This window comes from Centroberyx affinis, unplaced genomic scaffold, assembly GCF_046629955.1.
Source record: "Centroberyx affinis isolate AG114_WGS23_722 - 3 ecotype Tasmania unplaced genomic scaffold, CSIRO-AGI_Caff_v1 ptg002815l_1, whole genome shotgun sequence".
NCBI classification, from domain to species: domain Eukaryota; kingdom Metazoa; phylum Chordata; class Actinopteri; order Beryciformes; family Berycidae; genus Centroberyx; species Centroberyx affinis.
The window spans coordinates 184,392-202,500 of record NW_027280959.1 but is presented as its reverse complement, the minus strand read 5'-3'; the positions used below and the strand labels follow the sequence as shown (position 1 = coordinate 202,500).

General features: G+C 44.3%; 1 protein-coding gene across 3 annotated transcripts; it reads left to right on the top strand.

Moving 5' to 3' along the window:
• Positions 1 to 5,283: 5,283 nt before the first annotated feature.
• Positions 5,284 to 16,559, top strand: pitpnc1b (phosphatidylinositol transfer protein cytoplasmic 1b). 3 transcript variants are annotated; one of them, XM_071536011.1, is made up of 11 exons: positions 5,284 to 5,937; positions 8,952 to 9,100; positions 9,708 to 9,796; positions 10,191 to 10,198; positions 10,352 to 10,423; positions 11,635 to 11,727; positions 12,534 to 12,689; positions 13,649 to 13,712; positions 13,897 to 13,983; positions 14,507 to 14,514; positions 15,597 to 16,559. In XM_071536011.1, exons 1-11 carry the CDS (start codon positions 5,890 to 5,892, stop codon positions 15,744 to 15,746), a joined length of 924 nt encoding a protein of 307 aa, XP_071392112.1. In that variant the 5' UTR covers positions 5,284 to 5,889; the 3' UTR covers positions 15,747 to 16,559. The 3 variants fall into 3 exon arrangements, with proteins under 3 accessions (XP_071392112.1, XP_071392109.1, XP_071392110.1); XM_071536008.1 differs by lacking the exon at positions 14,507 to 14,514 and having other exon boundaries at positions 15,592 to 16,559; XM_071536009.1 differs by lacking the exon at positions 14,507 to 14,514 and having other exon boundaries at positions 13,897 to 13,984; positions 15,581 to 16,559.
• The last annotated feature ends 1,550 nt before the right edge of the window (positions 16,560 to 18,109 follow it).

Here is an 18,109-nt window from a genome sequence, read left to right as displayed (position 1 = left end):
CGCAGACACATACACAAGCATCCAAATTCGATTAGATTTGAGAAATCCAGTGAAGGTATTTCCAGAGACAATAATTCAAAGTGCGGTTAATGAGGTCCAACAGAGAGAGAGAGAGAGAGAGATACTCAATAAATTTCACACCACTGGATCCCTGCCATTTCAAGAGGGCCTTTGTCAATTCCCATAGAGAGAGACAGAAAGACAGGCGAGACAGAAAAGGACAGAAAAGAGGTTGACCATAAGGAGCGAGAGATTGAGAGGTTGAGAGAAGGCTACTGGTCTCTCAGTAGAGCGGTGTTAAAGACACAAGCCCTTGGGATGATTCCCTGAGCCTGGCTGGACTGTCTGGCATTAACACTAAAGACATGGAGCCTTGGCATGGAGCGAGCGAGAGAGGGGGTAAGAGGATAGAGACGGAGAGAGAGAGAGAGAGAAAGGCAGAGGGGGTCAATGAGAAAGCGAGAAGGGGCCACGGAGCACTGCCACCAGCCGAAAAGAGCTAGAGATGCCTTTTCAAATTTTTGTAGATTCCTCCACCTTGCGTGCAATGTGTGCAGTTCTCTCTCTCTCTCTCTCTCTCTCTCTCTCTCTCTCTCTCTCTCTCTCTCTCTCTCTCTCTCACACACACACACACACACACCGGGCAGGAACGTGGCAATTGAATTTCCTTTCAGTGGCGTTGTGTGCAAGAGGAAATAGCGCAGGGCCACAGTGCTAGCCTCTATCTCACGCAGACACTGAACGCAGCCTTAATCCATTCCTCTACCCTTCCCCTTCCACACACACACACACACATACTTGTCTCCAAATCCCCTCCACTCCATTCCTGGAATAAATTATTTCATTTCTTTTTGGTCCGCAGCGTTTTTATTCGTCTCTGTGGCGCGCCTCAACTTCTGTCCCTGTGGAGAGTCCTGATGAATGTGTTGGGCTCACACCCTCTGATCATCCTGCTCTGAACGCCTTCAGATACACACTGGCTGCTGGCTGCCTCCAATACACATAAGGGCTCTCTCTCTCTCTCTTTCTCTCTCCTTCTCCCTCTCTCTCTCTCTCAGACACAGACACACGAATACAAACGGGAATAATTCAAGCTATACAACAGATCTGGATCCTTTTTCTCCAAACGCACGCCTACTGTACACAGACACAAACACACACTTTCTCTCTCCTCTGTGTATTGAGCTAGCGGTGTTGCTCCTTGTTCAGATTAATGATGACATTTAAGAACACTGAACAATTTAAAATAACATCTATTATTCATCTGGGAACATAAGTACAACAATGTATAGAATGCACTTTATATTGCTGAGCTCATGAATATGGAAAAAAGCTGCAAATGAATTATTCTTTTTTATGATGGAAGGAGAGTCTCAGGACTTGATTACCAGAGCAGGGAGCCTCTGTGTGCCTGCATGTGTTCATATGGGAGCATGTGTGCGCATTTGCATATGCACATGCATATATGTGTGTGTGTGTGTGTATGTGTGTGTGTGTGTGTGTGTGTGTGATTGCAGGAATTAATCAAGGCAATTGTACTTGTTCTTGTACCAAGTTAGCATGCTGAGGTTTAACACTTCCGCTCCTCACATCCCTGTTGCAGTGGCTGGCGTGGCCCCCGAACGCCGTCTGGAGCCCCTAACGATGTCGGATAAGACCTCATCTTCCCCACTGGTGTGTGTGTGTGTGTGTGTGTGTTTCCCAACGGGACGCGGCTTGACAACAAGAGATTGGGATTCGATAAGGATAAGTGAGCGCTCCGTTTCATCCAGGTCACTTGGGGATTCACTTCTCACTCAAACACACGGACAAAAAAGCACACACAGACACACACACTTACACACACACATCCCTGTGGCGGGCGGTCCTCCTGTGGTATCAATTAAGAAACTGGTCCAATCAATGTCTTAGCACCAGCCTGATACTCCACTACAAGGAGATTAAGACTAAGCTTACATCTTCACACAGAGGAGCTGGCCACGCAAACATACATACAAAGACCCCCCACACACAACACATAGAACACACACAACACATAGAACACACACAACACATAGAACACACACAACACATAGAACACACACAACACATAGAACACACACAACACACACACGTTAGCAAAATAGTCAGCCTCCTCTGTGTGGTGCACAGTAGCATCTGGCTGCATTTGTGCTTTGAGACACTCTGAACAGAAAACAATAATGCGATGTGTACTGTTACTTCATCTTTCTCTCGCTCTTATTTTTCTCCCTTCTTGTCTCTCTCCTCGCTAGGCTAAAGGCTGACCTAAATACTTCAGGTTTTTGATGATTGGACTAAAACAGAGATCAGAGGCGTCCAGTGGGTTTGTCTTCTGTGGCGCGATGGTGGAGGAAGGGAGGGAGGCAGAGGATCCGGACACACTCAAAGAGATGCTGGTAGTTAACCACACTCCGTAACTGTACAATATGGAGCTCATAAAGCCAGTCGACCCTTATCCCCACAAACCGGCTAATTCCTCATCTTAATCTCGCTTCATCAGAGCCTTACCTTTTACCCTATGATAAAAAGTTCTGCCACTGCCACCGGGCCGCCACTAATCCAGGCCTGGGAGGGAGTGGTCCATCATTCACACGCTCGGAGAGGACAGTGGAGAACCTTTGACCTTGGCTTGTGACCACGCCTAGAGATTGAAGAGCCTGTAATGCAGCGATGGCAGCCGGCCCACCAGTTAATGATCTGCTTCTTCCTTTTTCAGCTTAATATGGAGCCATACTGCTCGCCCTCAGCTCTGCATTAACATTACACACACACAGACACACACAGACACACACAATATACACGTGCACACACACACACACTGACGCACATACACACATATATACACACACAAACTCTCTCTCTCTCTCTCACACACACACGCATACACACAAGCAGAGCAGGAAACATAGAGGTCAAAGAACGCCTCACCAGTTTTTTAAGAGCACCCATTCATTTTTCATTTAATGATGTGAGGGGATGTGATAGGTGTAAGCACTGTGATGAACTCCTCTCCAATTCCACCAGCGCCCGCTCCCTCTTCCTGCAGGACAGCAGACGAAGGTGACAGCTCCGATGACCAGAGGTGGAAAGTGTATTAAAATGTTTCACTCAAGTAGAAGCGCTGCTACTTCAGCTGAATTTCACTAAGTAAGAGTAGAAAGTAAATGAGGATCTTACTACCAAAAATTAGTCACGCAGTTTTATAGATAGATAGATAGATAGATAGATATTTATTTGATGGTCATTAACAGCCCAAGGTTTGGGGATACTTCTAAGTTTAGAATAACTTATACTAAAAATGTCAGATCTCATCCCACTGAGCAAAAGACGTGATTTCAACGTCGCGTCTATGCTTTAGCTCTCATATAGCCCAGGATCATTACGGCTATGTATAGACCTATTTTAGACCAAGCAGTAAATACATTATTACAATGAATAAACATCTGTAAATACCAAAAATATGCACCAGAGAAGTCCTGTAGACTAGCCTACAAGATATTATCTGAGAGCATAAGAAGTAATTTCAACATTGCGTTTATGCGTAGCTCTCATATAGTCCAGGATAATATTGTCTATGTATAGACATCTAATAAACTTTCACTTTTCAACCCCATTTAAACTTAATTTAGCCTAGACGGCTATGGCCATTTAAACGTGTTTTAAATGTCTAATCAACGTAAAATTGCTCAGTGGGATTTTACATTCCAATTTTATTTCTAAAAATAAAACTTTCCCAGTTAAAAAATTGGAAAAATTTAAATTAATGCACAAGACTTTTGAAAATAATCACAAAAGTAGCGTTTATCTCAAAATCTCCTCTAAATCCAGCAACTCATGTAATTGTAAGTAGTTCCTGACTCTGATCCATCTTGGAAGCAGACACGCAGGATAAATCTTAGCCTACGGTAGACAAATTCATCCATTCATCAATCAAGAAACCAATTTTTCGATTAGCTCCATAATTCGCTGGATCAGTCATCCAAGAGCATTGCCATTCCTCACCATGGTTACCACTAACCCCGCTCCCAAAGAGCCCCGCAAACCACAATTAATTAATCAATCAAAGTAATCAATGACTCGATCAACTGTTGAATCCACAGCTAAGTCATCGCCTATCATCCTTTTAACTGTGGTGATTCATGTGCTGTCAGAGCTGTGTGTGTGTGTTGCGTCCGGGGAGAATACAGGCAGAGACAAGCAAAGCACACCTCAGCTCTCTGAAGTGGCCTCTCTTCTCTAACACTGATCTGATAAGATAGGAGCAAACCCCACCAGGAATTTGTTTTCACCGCTCTTTCACTGCGGAGCAGATGATAGCGAGGACACGTGGAGAGGCGAGCCACTTTGGCCCCCGTCTGAACCAACTAAGAAAAGCAAGCGAATTCCACCATAGAGGAAGAACGCGAGCCCGGCTATTGGTTTTGGCCCCGTCTGACTGACCTGAGAAGCCAAACATCTGCTTCTCTTATTTGATGGGGAGGCAACAATAATGTGTTTGGCAGCCGCAGCTCTCACTCACACAGAAGGAGAGCGGCCCGTGACTCAAGGACGGACGCGGGCGAGAAATTACGACCGCTCCGATTCCACTACTCATTGACTAAACACGGATTCAATTAAACCCAGCTGAAGGTCATGAGGTAATACAATGTAAGCGAGTCTGGCGCTGTGCTTAATGGAAGCGCTCATGGCTCTGGTAATATTTAATCCAATGGCCCAACCTGACTAGCCCAGTGTGTCAGCCATTCATATCCCTTGAGTGCTGTCACAACCTGGGCTGTGTGTGCGTGGGTGTGTGTGTGTGTGTGTGTGTGTGTGTGTGTGTGTGGGTGTGTGTGTCTGTGTCTGTGTTGGGAAGGAGCAGTGGTTGGGTGGGGGAATATGAAGGTCTGTCTGTGGAATGTGAATGTGTTTTAGATGTAAAGATTACCAAACTCCAACATGATGTGTCCCATGTATTGCCAGATGTAGAGAGATAACAGCGAGCGTTGTCTATTTTTGAATCGGCCCAATGTTATTCTTGAAAACAGTCTTAGAGAGAGAGAAGAAGAAGAGAATAGAGAAGGGGGAGGGAGAGAGAGACACAGGAGCAGAGTGGGGCGGGGCGGGAGTGGGGGGTGGGGGGGGTGAAACAGGTGAGGAGGTAGTAAAGTGCAGTGGGCGGGGAATGGATAGCATGGGAGGGAGAGAGGGAGGGAGGGAGAGAAAAAATAGATAAGGAGGGAACAAGCAAAGGAATTTGCTGAACTGAAAGCAGTGGAGGGCAGTGGAGAGGAAAGGGAGGAGCGCTGAGCAGAGAGCAAGGTTGCACATGAGAACACTTGGAAGGAAAGACAGAAAGCAAAAGAGAGACAGAGAACATAACAACAGCATAGGTAGGGTTGGTTAGGAACAGGTTTCAATCATACCTCACCGCTAATTACCAGCTTTTCACCGGGGTGAAAGAAAGCAAACAGAAACTAAGACAGAAAAGCAGAACAAGCAAACTGTAAAGGCAGCTGAAAGCAGGAGAGGGGAAAGCAGAAATAACAAAAGGAGGGAAAGACAACAGTTGAAAGTTGACCCAAGGGGTCCGGAAGATTAATTGAGGGAGAGAAACAAAAAGGAGAAACGGCAGTAAAAAGGGAGCTAGGGAAAAAGTAAGAAAACTGCAGATACACATTGACAGAGTGGACTGGACTTGACTCCATGGACTACTGACATCAGCAAAACAAAGGAAGAAGAGAGGCAGAAAAGAGGTCACTGCAGTCCAGCAGAGTGTAGCTTGCCTGAGCTTGTCTACTATGCATCTAAGACAGCTGGGATAGGACAGACAGACTGAGGCACAGACAAACACAAAGACAGGCAGTCAGTCCACACTGTATCAGCACCATGTTGATGAAGGAGTACCGAATATGTATGCCACTGACTGTGGACGAGGTAAGTGTGTTTGTCTTTCCCACGCACTCACACACACAGTAAGTTTACCCTCCTACTACTGTAAATTGAAAGACAAAAACGGGGGGGTTCATTTTGAATGTAAAAGTGCTGTTAAAAGTTGTAATCTCAAAAGTGTTCAAGTGTTTGATAAGAGAAGTGCCAACAAAGCACATAGACCTCCTGTAGCTGCTGTATGGGAGCTTGGCACGTCGGGCAGCGAGGTTTGTACCTGCAGCTTGCACTAGCCTCAATAGGCCTAGCCAATCTGATGGAGCCAACACACAACACCTGGCCAGGAGCATCATAGCACTGTTGTTGTGTCTAAATTATCTCCCCATCTGTCTCTCTCTCTGCTTCCCTCGCTTGCTCAAGCACTCCTCTTTATACACAAACTAGTTTGACTGGTTGCGGATTTACCAGACCTAAACTCAAACAAAGGCTTTTTGCCTGGAGGTTTAAAAACAAAGGAGATCCCGCTGGGGGAAAAATGTGGGTGGATGAGGGAGATATGCACCAAAGTGCCCTTCAAAAAGGAATGTCCTCCTCACCTGCTGTGCCATCCTCCCCCTCAATAATATTACCTGTTACCACAACAATGACAGTGACAAATTGCAGTCCAAAATAGGATTTATAGTATCAGTACAGGGCACAGAAACGCTTGAGCTTGCAGCAAATCCTCTTCCACCTGAAGGTAATAAGTATAAGTGAAGCTTACTTGAGGTAGTATCAACTTGTGACAGTTACTATGAGCATAAAAATGATCATGTACATAATGTCATATCAATGAGTCCAGGCCATATACAGTAGTGTAACCCTTGCCCTAATGTTAAAGGGGAATACTGTTTAATTTTAGGATTGAAATATATTATTCCTATACTGTAAATACAGTTTGGCCTGTAAGTGTTCACTTCTGTTGCTGCTTGTCCCATTGCTCAACCTGTAATCTCAGAGTAATGAACACCTCCAAAGGCTTACTGTTACAGAACTAATGATGATTTTCTTGAGATGCGGGTACATTTTTTGGTTTGGAACTTATTACACTATTAGATGTAAAATTTTTGACAAGCTTTGTATAGGTTTTGCAAAATCTGCCTCCTTTTCATAGTCAGTGGAGCAACTTGTACATCAGGATGACATCACATATTCAAGTCTTTTCTCTCTGGCTTTTAACATTGGTAAAAAAAACAAAAAAGTTGTTCATTAATACTGTATGCCCATAAAATTGAAGTGTATTCCCTGAATACACTGAGGTGTACTCCCTTTTAATCGTATCTTTCATTTCCAGTTCAACTCTTGGCATCACATTGACACTATCTGCAGAGTCTCCACCCCACTACGATGAGCTATTTGCCCTGCTCATGAGTCTATGTCAAACACACTGACTGCAGCTCTCTTTGAAAGGCAGAAGAAGGAAAATACAAGGCAAACATTGTCAATGGTTTTTTTCTGGGTTTCTCAACACATCACTTATCACTGCCCTTCAGAGTGCATAATAGTGATTTAAGGTCAGATAAGTCTTCTTTCAACTTGTTACTAAGATTAGCTTTCAGGAAGGGGGAACTGACTCCAAACCTGTGTCTGGAACCCACTAATAGTCTCAAGACTGTGTAAAAGCATCCATCTCTATGATTAATTAAGTTGTGAATACCCAATAGGTAAATATTGAATGTTGACATTCCACAGTAATTGGAATAAGAAGGAGGAGTGTCACGATGATGTCAGCAGACTACAGTGAAGGATGGCGAGCTGACTCTCCCCTCCTCTTCCTCTTCCTTCCTCCCCCTCTTTCTCAGTTTCTTATTTTTAATTAAAAGGATCCTTTATTGGCATGTCAAAATAAGGAAACAAAATGAATTACATTCACTACAGAACAATTATAATGGTCAAAGCAGAACAATTTAGGTGTATATACAGTGTCATTGCTTATTTATCATAATGATAATAATAATAACTTCAAAAACAAAGTTTACAAAGTGCTTCGCAATCGAGACAAACAAAAGACATAGAAACAAGGTCTCATAAGGGAAGAAGATGATAGCGGCAATAGTGGAGTAAAGAAGCATTATTATATAAAGCATGTCTGTAGAAATAGTTATTTAAAAGACAACAGTGATTCTGCCAGGCTGAGCTCCTCGAGGAGGACACTCCAGAGAGCAGGCGCCCAAAGGCCTGGTCTCCTTTAGTCTTACACTGCACTAGGCAGGATTTTTAATGAAAACACACCCGTCTCATCAGCCTAAAGCACAAAGTGGGGCTGCGACAGAGAAGAGAGTCCCATCCCCACTAATTGAGACTCTATAGACTCGCCCTTATTGGCCAAATTAAATTTTAGTATCAGATATGGTCACTGGCGGGAAATCTTCACACGCAGTAAGTGACAATTCAAAACACAAAGCTCGCTCCTCAGCAGCAGCGAGCGAGCGAGCGAGCGCTCCATTGAGAGAAAACTGGACTCGGGAACGATGGCTGCCAAAAGATTTTCTTCACTACCTTCACTCCCACCAGCCACTGAGAGGAAGGAATTTAGGTCTGAGGAGTGTGCAGTTTACTGATGTCACGTAACATGATTTTTGGGTACTAAAGTCCTCAAAATTCAAACAGTTACCTCTCACTGCCATTTGTGGCTGCCAATGTGCGAAATTGCCTTGGGCAGCTTTAGGTCTGCAGTAGATTTGGGAATGACCAGAAAGTCCCTGCTCATGGATCTAAGGTTGCACACAAGCTCAAGAGTGGTTAAGATGTCAGAGATAAACCTGGGGGCCAAACTGATCCATTTAGTACATTTTGCTAATTTCCTCCATGTATGACAACAATCAGCAAACAAATTTTGAATGAAATTAACATTGCACTTAACATTGCACTCCCTCTCTCTTTCATGTTTCTCTCCACTTCTCCTCCCTCTCTTCTGGCTTCATTTTTCTCACCACAACTTTGTCTTTGACTTCACCCCCACCCCTCCTTAACACCCCCCCCACCCCCACCCACCTCTTCCTAAATCTGTCCTCGGGCTCCAGTATAGGATTGGGCAGCTGTACATGATCAGCAAGCACAGCTGTGAGCAGAGCGGAGGGGGAGAAGGGGTGGAGGTGGTGAGGAATGAGCCAGACATGCACCCCCAGCACGGCCCGGGACAGCTGACCGAGAAGCGGATCTACCTTAGCAGGTAGAGGGCACACTCACATTGTATTACTCTCCTTGTGAAGACCTTCATTGAACCTAATTTATACCCTAACCCTAACTCTAAATTTAACCCTACCCTGCCTTAACCTAAACCTAATCCGAATTCTAACCTTAACTCTAAATCCAAGCCCTAATCCTAAAAAAAAATCACTTAAAGAAGTAAAGAGGACTGGCAAAATGTTGTTGAGGGTTTTCCTCATCTTTCTATCCTTGTGAGGACATTGGTCCTCAAAAGTAGAGCTATACAGGAACACACACACACACACACACACACACACACACACACACAAACAACTGTAGAATGTATTCTACCTCTATCATGCAGTGGCATGTGACCTAGAAGCTACAGTAACAATTCATCACCACAGGTGTAATTGGGAATGAGTCATACAAATGAACACTGTGGTAAGAGTAGCCTACAGGTAATTTAGCTATAAATGGCACAAAAACCACTCTCTGTCTTTCTCCATAACGCTCTCTCTCTCTCTCTCATCCTCTCTCTCTCTCTCTTTCACTCCTTCTCTCTGTCATGCCATGATACTACTCTCTCCCTCTCTCTCTCTTCCTGTTTCTTCCTGTTTTGGTCTCAGTAAATTGCCATCCTGGGCGAGAGCATTTGTCCCTCGATTCTTCTATGTGACAGAGAAGGCCTGGAACTTCTACCCTTACACCATCACAGGTCTCTCTCTCTCTTTCTTTGTGTGTGTGTGTGTATGTGTGTGTGTGTGTGTGTGTGTGTGTGTGTGTGTGTGTGTGTGTGTGTGTGTGCGTGCGCCTGTGTGCCTCTGTTTGTGTTAAACATCAGGTTAGTCTCACCTCAATGCATTATAGAAAACTTATTTACTTTTAACAGCTGGTATTCAAATATTTATCACTGTATGTATGTATATATGTATAAGCATTCCTCTGTGCTAGCATGTGTGTAGGTGTGTGTGTGTGTGTGTGTGTGTGTGTGTGTGTGTGTGTGTGTGTGTGTGTGCTCACATATGTGAGATTGCGTGCTGATACATGTATGAGTAACTAATGATATTCCTCTCTATCCCTATCCATATTGAACGTCCCTGGTGCTGCAGAGTACTCAGTAAGTATTCTCACACATCATTTACTGTACATGAATGCAACAGCTCATACTCTTCACTCTCACATATCAGTGGATAAAATCTGCGTCCTCTTTCTCCATTTCCCTTCATCTCTTCATTCTCTCCTCCCATTTCTACCTCTTCTTCCTCTCTAGGTGTCGTTCCTTCCCAAGTTCAGCATTCGTATTGAGACGAGATTCGAGAATAACAATGGTGATAACAACAATGTGAGTATGACTGAGAGGCTGCGAGAGGAGAGAGATAGAGTGAGCAGAGAGGAGGGGGAGGAGAAAGAAAGAGAAAGGGGAAGGAAAGAAATTGCAATTTTCTCTGCAGTGCGAAGAAAATGTTCATCAAATTGATGTGCCCATTACAAGGAAAACAAGCAAAGCACATAATGCAATATTGGCAGATCTATTAACCAGACACATTGTATGGCGAGCATGCCTGCTTTGCTCCCTGTTTTTCCAAGGCCAACACACACACACACACACACACAAACACACACAATTTTACCCTTGTTTGTCCCTGCATCATGGCTGTGTAATCAATGGGAACGAACAAGGGAACAAGACGGAACACGTCAAAACATGAAGATCTCTCTGCTGGAGTTCTGCTAGACTGTGAGAGCTAACAGAAATGCGGCGAAACTTGTTTCGTTTCACCAGTTGCTACAGGTTACATGAATTTAGTCTACACAAACATGCATTCACGGAGGGCCGTGTGTGACCTACGCACATCATCTAGCCTATCACACCAGCTGCAGGACTGCCTGTGCTTCTGTGTGAATACCTGCACCACACAGAAAATGTGGAGAAACAACGCTTCTGATGTGGAAACCATGAGATCGTTGCGCACTGGGGACTTTGTAAAAAGCCAAGACAATACATCCAGCTATTACAAATGCATTCCATACGAGAGAGCAAGACCTTGGGTAGACAGATCACCAAGAGCACCACAGGAGCGTAGCGGGCTATTATCTAACAGTGGGTTTTTCTTATTTGTTAGTTTGCAACTGTGAAATGAACAACTTCAATAGGGCATTTGAACACATTTTAAACAAGGTCAGATAAAAGTACAGTCGGTTTTCCGCCTCTCTCCCTAGTTTCCCTCCATTCTCTCTCAAGGAAAAGTGTATTCCGCTCCCATAACTCTTCTTTTTCCCCTCTCTCTTTTTATATCCCTCCTACGTCCTTGTTTTTTTCTACCCGCCCCCTCCTCTCTCTATCTCTGTTCTCTCCTCTGTTTGCTCCAGTGTGATTTGCTCCAAGGGCCTCAGGGTGGGATAAAGTGTGGGGTGTTATGGTGTGTGACCTCCCGATTCTACACAGTTACTCATCTACTCATCCTGCTCTGTCTCCAGCAACTGTGTGTGTGTGTGTGTGTGTGTCTCCGTGTCCGCTCTTGTATATGACCTCCCCCATCTGTTTGGATGTAGGTATTTGGGGACAAACCGACCCCAAAAGAGAGTGTGAGTTTCCTGGATATCCTGAGTGACCCTATCCCTGAGAAGCACTACAAAGAGCCAGAGGTACATAATGTACAGTTACACACACACACACACACACACACACATAATTTCACGCACAACCACACAAAGGCAAACACATACAAATGATCTTGTATATAATAGCTTTATGTTGTATAGCTCTTTGTAAAAGAAAAAAATATAATTACAAAAAGGGATAATTATGTACACGTGCGTACACATGCACAAATTATCATGTACAAACACAAAAACACATACACATGATTACACATACACACACATACACACAACTGCCACCTATTTCCTTACCGGTCTTCTTGCTTCAGAAACAATATAAATCAGATTAATACACCCACACACCTCTTTTTAATCTGTCCATCTTTATTCCTTCCTTACCAAGGTTAGGCACTCCCTCACTGACAGTAAGTCCTTAGAGACAAAGGTCAATATGCAAGACGCAATACACAGACACACGCACAACAAGTACACACACACGTGCATGCACACACACAGATAAAACACACACACACACACAAAAAAAAAATGCAGACACACCGAAACCCATAGATAAGTGAGACTGTGAGAACATAAAATCACAGACACAAGCGTTTTCCACTCATCTTTTGGTCACAGATGCATAATGTGTGTTATCACATGCTCCTTTTAGGGGCTGTGTTGAGCAACAATCTTCTTGCACCTCCACACATATTATCACACTCTCTCTCCATCTCACACACACACACACATACACACACTCATCCATAGTTCCCTCTGAAGACAGCCTCACAGGGCCGTGGTTTCTGCAGACTCAGCAGGTAACGTACAGACCCACTGCTTACTCTGTGCAGGACTTGAGTCGCTGGCAGTCAAGTAAAACGGGCCGGGGGCCCCTGGAGGACGGCTGGAGAGAGGACACCAAGCCCATCATGTGCTCCTATAAGAGGGTGCAGTGCAGCTTCGAGGTGTACGGCTTCCAGGGCCGGACTGAGGAGTTCATACACAAAGTGAGACTGAGCTGTTTTTCCCATCGTGCTTTTTTCTTGCGCTGAAGTACAGGGGGATGGATCAGGATATGATCTGCAATTAAGGTTATGGGCCTTTGTAAGTGTAATGCTGGAGCTGGAAAAATTTAAATTCACAGCTAATTGGATTTACTAAAGTGGTGCTTATGTGAGCAGAGCAGTCATTTCTGCATGCTGTAGTCTTTCGTTTCGTACACCTACATGGATGATCCCCTACAATAGAACACAATGTGGATATACACATCCTAGTAAAATCATTATTGTTTATTTGATGGTTATTTAAATGTGCTACGTGTAGCCTTTTAACATCAGTAAATCATTACCACATTAATTTTTAGACATTAGTATAATTACCGTTAACAAGAGAGAGACCATCGCCAAGAAGATTGGCAGCCTCTATCAATCTCTACACTGCATTTTACCTTGTGTGCTACACAGGAAATCTGCTGGATTGCTTTTTAGCACAAAACAGGAAGAAGGCCGCCGTTTCTCAGAGTTTCTCAGACTGGCAGACGGTGGAGGGAGTGAAAGGCCAATGGAAAAATCAATTGCAACATATTAATCCTCTTCTGCAAAGCGAAACACACCCAGAGCAACAAGGGTTACAGTTAGGGTTACGGAGCAGCGACAAGTAGCAACACCCTGTTTGCGACAGCTAGCAACAGTGTTTATGGGAATGTGGTCTTCATACTGAGAAACACTAGTAACAAGCACAAGCACTGGCATGAGACAGAGGCTACCAATTGTCTCGAGTATGATCTCATTTGTTTACAGTAATTATACCAAGGTATCAAGTAATTGTATTATATTATAATTATAGTAAGTATACCAATTATTCTGACAATAACATATTGATGTTTAAAAATGCTACACATAGCAGCTTTAATGACGCTGACTTTGTTTCATTTTTTTCTATGTTTTTGTTTCCTGAATTCTCACAGAACATCCGGGACATTCTATTGGTCGGCCACAGGCAAGCAGTGGCATGGATAGACGAATGGCACGGTGAGTCAGAAATGCATTTACCATGCAATTTTTTTCATTTTACAGATACAAAACAAAACATACAGCATAGTTATACGTACTTGTATTATTAAAATATGACTTTACCCCCAATATATACCCCGTGAAATAATACATATTTTATACTGCATCATAATGCTGTGTGTGTACTTTCCTTTCCCCACAGGGATGAGTTTGGAGGAGGTGAGAGAGTATGAGCGAGAACTGCAAGAGAAGACCAACAGCAAAGTCAAATCCAGCCAAAGCAACACGGGTAGGTTGGAGCTCCTGACCTGTACTGTACTGAAATACCACAGAGGATGGGAGGAGAGACATAGGAGGGGGAGGAGGGGGGAGGAGGAGAGCAGAGGCTGGAAATGGAAAGGAGAATGGAGGGTAGAGTGGGGGAGAGTACAGCTGGGAGAGAGTGGTGAAGGTGGAGAAAGATGGAGGTGAAAACAAGGAATGGAAAGAGTAGTAGATGAAAAGAGCAAGAAGTTTGAAATGTATAGCTGTACCCCACAGTAATTATTCGTGCATTTCATTTCAGCATAATAAGCAGGGAATACAGATAGTAAGAAGCAGGAGATGTAAGATGTATAAATACAGAGAGGCAAAACACACACACACATAGAGTCCCATCCAAAGCACACGTTTTTAGATCATTAAAAAAAATATCTAAACATGTATTTTGTATTTTTGTTAGCCTGCCATGTTATCTATTGCTGTCAATAGACTGTAAAATGGTATGAATTAATAACTTTGTAATGCTAACAGCCGTTAACAGGGACTGGTAGCACTGCTAGTGACTTAGCTGCACCCCACAAGTACCCAGATGGCCTGTGTGTATCTATGGGGGGGAAAGAAGGAGGGAAGAGCAGACAGGAGGCATTTCACAAGACAAGCGAGGAGTGAGGAGGGAGAAAGAGAGGGTGTATGCCCGGAAGAGAACGACAGAAAGAAAGATGTAAGGGGGGGAAGAGGAGTGTATTGTAGGCCGGCCCATGAAGTGATAATGCCACTGCGTCAGTCTGATAAACAGTGTAATGCAGCCACCTGCTGAACTCTCCCCATCACCAGCCCTCTCAACATAAATACCCAGCCATTGCAGCACTTAGCTGCAAATGTCAACCCTGGTGGGGGTCTGCGTCTGGGCATGTGTGTGTGTTGGTGTGTATGTGTGTGTGTGTGTGTGTGTGTGTGTGTGTGTGTGTGTGTGTGGTCACCCTGCCCCCTGCTGGTTAGTCTGGTGAACCTAGGCTGCATGCAAGCGATATCAAAGGCAGAATCCACAATATGGCTTGTAGCAGCTGGCTGCCTGCATTCTGTTTGTGTGTGTGTGTGTGTGTCTGTGTGTATGTGTGTGTGTGTGTGTGTGTATGTGCGCGCGTGTTTGTGTGTGTGCATGCGTGTATGCACGTGTGTGTGTATGTGCGTGCGTGTGATGGGAGACATCGAGCTGCAACAAATCTGCAGTCATTGCTCAACCTGCTGCAGCTCGCTGCGCTGCCATGACCCCCTACAGGCCAAATGCTGCTACTGCACGTATCTTTGCACAGACAGAGTAATAGATTTGATTTCATTCATCTACCGTAATAAAAGTAAATGGATGTCATTGACTCTACAGTCTAATAAAAAGTTGCGTGTGTGAGTTGAATACCAATAAGGGGTTTAACTAATGGGGAACTAAATGCAAGTAACAGATCTAAGTATACTCAAATAAATTAGAAATTTAAACACATTTCTCCCGCTGCATTCTTCCCTGTGACTCTTTCTCTTTTCTTCCCTCTTTCATCACTGCCTTTGTTTTTCCTATTGTTTTAACTTATCCATTTTTATGTATCTCATTCTTTCTCTCTCTCTATCTCACCCCCCCCCCCAGGCCAGGCTGCCTCTCGCCCTGCGTTGTCTCGCTCTATCTCGGTGACTGACGAGCGCTCTCTGAAGAGGATGGGAGTGACAACTGCAGCCATGTCTGACCCCGCAACCTCCTCCCTGCCACAGACCCCCATACGCCTGAACTCGACCCCTGAATAATGCCTCACACACACACACACACACACACACACGCACAAACCAGTCACACCATCCATGTGATGTTATTTCTCAAACACGCACAAACACACCTACATACAAGCGTGTACACACACACTATCTGCCTGGCCAAAGATGTCCTCTACTGCCACCTTCAAACTACCTTCCAGCATCTCCAAGATCCCAGCTGTGTCCACCTGTAAATGCGACGAATTTCAGCGGCTCCTCTCCAGCCCGCAGCCAGAGTGCCGCTCACCCACCAGCAGGGCTCTCCAGTGTTTCCCAGCTCCCAGCCAGCAACCTAGAGACAGGTGCATAAGGAGTTTAATAGAGTGGATCTAATGAGAGAGCAGAGGAGAAGGGGGATGCCATCAATGCTATGGATCCGCTCCCCTCTTCCCCAGCCGATAGGTCAGCCCGGGCTTATTGACAGAAGGTATCGAGGCGTTGTATTGGTTCCTTGATCGCTCAGCTGTGAGCTGCAAATGGGTCAAGCCAGGGCTAAACTTCAATGATGAGTCAATAATGTAACCATTTGAAACACTATTACCATTTTTATGTACATTTGAAGGAGAGTCGGCTGACTGCCCATCATCAGAGACCAACCGTGGCAGGATATAAACAAAAAAAAATGATTTGACATACATAATGCAGAAATAATGCAGTTTGCTATTGCCTTATTTGTAATGGCATTCCGTTTGTATGGACCAAGTATAATTATGGATCAAATGGAAAATTTATGTGGAAAAATATACTGTATAGTCATTTATAATGGATTCTCAGGGTACATTCCTTTTATCAATAAATAGAATTTCTATGCAACGAGAATTCACTTTGATTCACCAGTGTCCCAATCTCTGCCTAAAAGTGACAGAATGGACTCCCGCCACCACACATTATCACATGTTTGATTAGTATTGGCTTGTGAAGAAGGACTAGCTGCTGGCACATTGCAGTACTCACATGTAATCGAGTCACCAATTTCACACTCGTGCGCCTATGTGGAACTACAGTATGGTGAGTGGCTCAGATAATTTGCTTTCAGGTTCCGGCTCCAACAACAGCAGCGGACGTGTAAATGAAGCGATGCGGTCCAGCACGACTTGGCCCGGCCTGGTTTGGCTCTGCAGCTTGGAGTCCATGTCCATGTCTGTCATCAGAGAAGGTTCACTATATCAGTTTATTGTTTAAGACCTTAGAACGGCTTCTCACTGAGAGACTTGGAAATTCCTTTGATTGACAGGCACAGATAGGATAGCAGCTTGCTTGGAGTGGTGCACCAAACAGCTAACATTATGGTGCTCATTATGGTTTCTTTTATCCATACAAATCAAGAATCAGCATGAAAATTTGTTATTAGCTTCCCGACAAAGGTCTCAGACACACACTCATACACACACACACACACACGTATAAACACACACACACACACATGCACACACTCTTTCTCTCGCTGTCTCTTTTTACAGTAACAGCAGGAGGCTGATATGAAAGAGCAAGTGCTCAACACAGCCAGGAGTGTTCACAAGTGCTGCAGAGGGACCTCAAACTGCTGGCTATACTGCATTAACATTACCTCTTTCTCTTCTACTTCTATCTCTCCTGTTAATTTCTCTCTCTCTCGCTCTTTTCTCTCACTCTATCTTTCTCACGCTATTTTCCCTCTCTTCCTCTTTCTCTCTCACCTTCTCCTTTATTCTCCCTCTCTCATTCTTGAAACCCTCCCTTGATCTCCCTTTCTTTCTTTTCTCTTTCTCTGTGTGTCCCCATCTCCGTTCCTCAAGAGGGCCTCTAAAGAAGATGCACTGTGTTCATTATATGGAAATGTTCCCCATGGTACATTATCATAGATCCTGACCCTGTAGCGCTGAATCATCCTGCTATTCCCAGTTCCCCCGTCAGACCCACAAATAGCACAGTAGAGGAAAGACGGGACGCTCTCCAGAGCCACATCCAGTCAGCTGTACCGCTATCACCACTACTGTACTTTACAGTCACTTTCATATGGAACCTTGAACTGGACAGCATGGGCGCACGAGAGAGGGAGGACAGAGGAAAGGCAGAGGAAAGTGAAAGAAAGCAAGAAAGAACACTAGAAATAAAGCGTGCAAAAAAAAATAAAAAATTCAGAGAGTAAGGCAGTCTTAACAAGCAAGAAGTTGAGTCAGGGTCTGTTTACTATGGTATAGCAAAGAAGAAAGCATGTCTGTTTGTCCATAATTTCTGCTCCACCTTAATGGCCTTTTGCCTAACCATACTGATGCACAACAGATCAATACACACACTCCACTCACTAGACAGTAATGCAATTGACTCATTTGTTTGAGGGTGTGCACATGTGTGTGTGTGTGTGTGCATGTGTATGT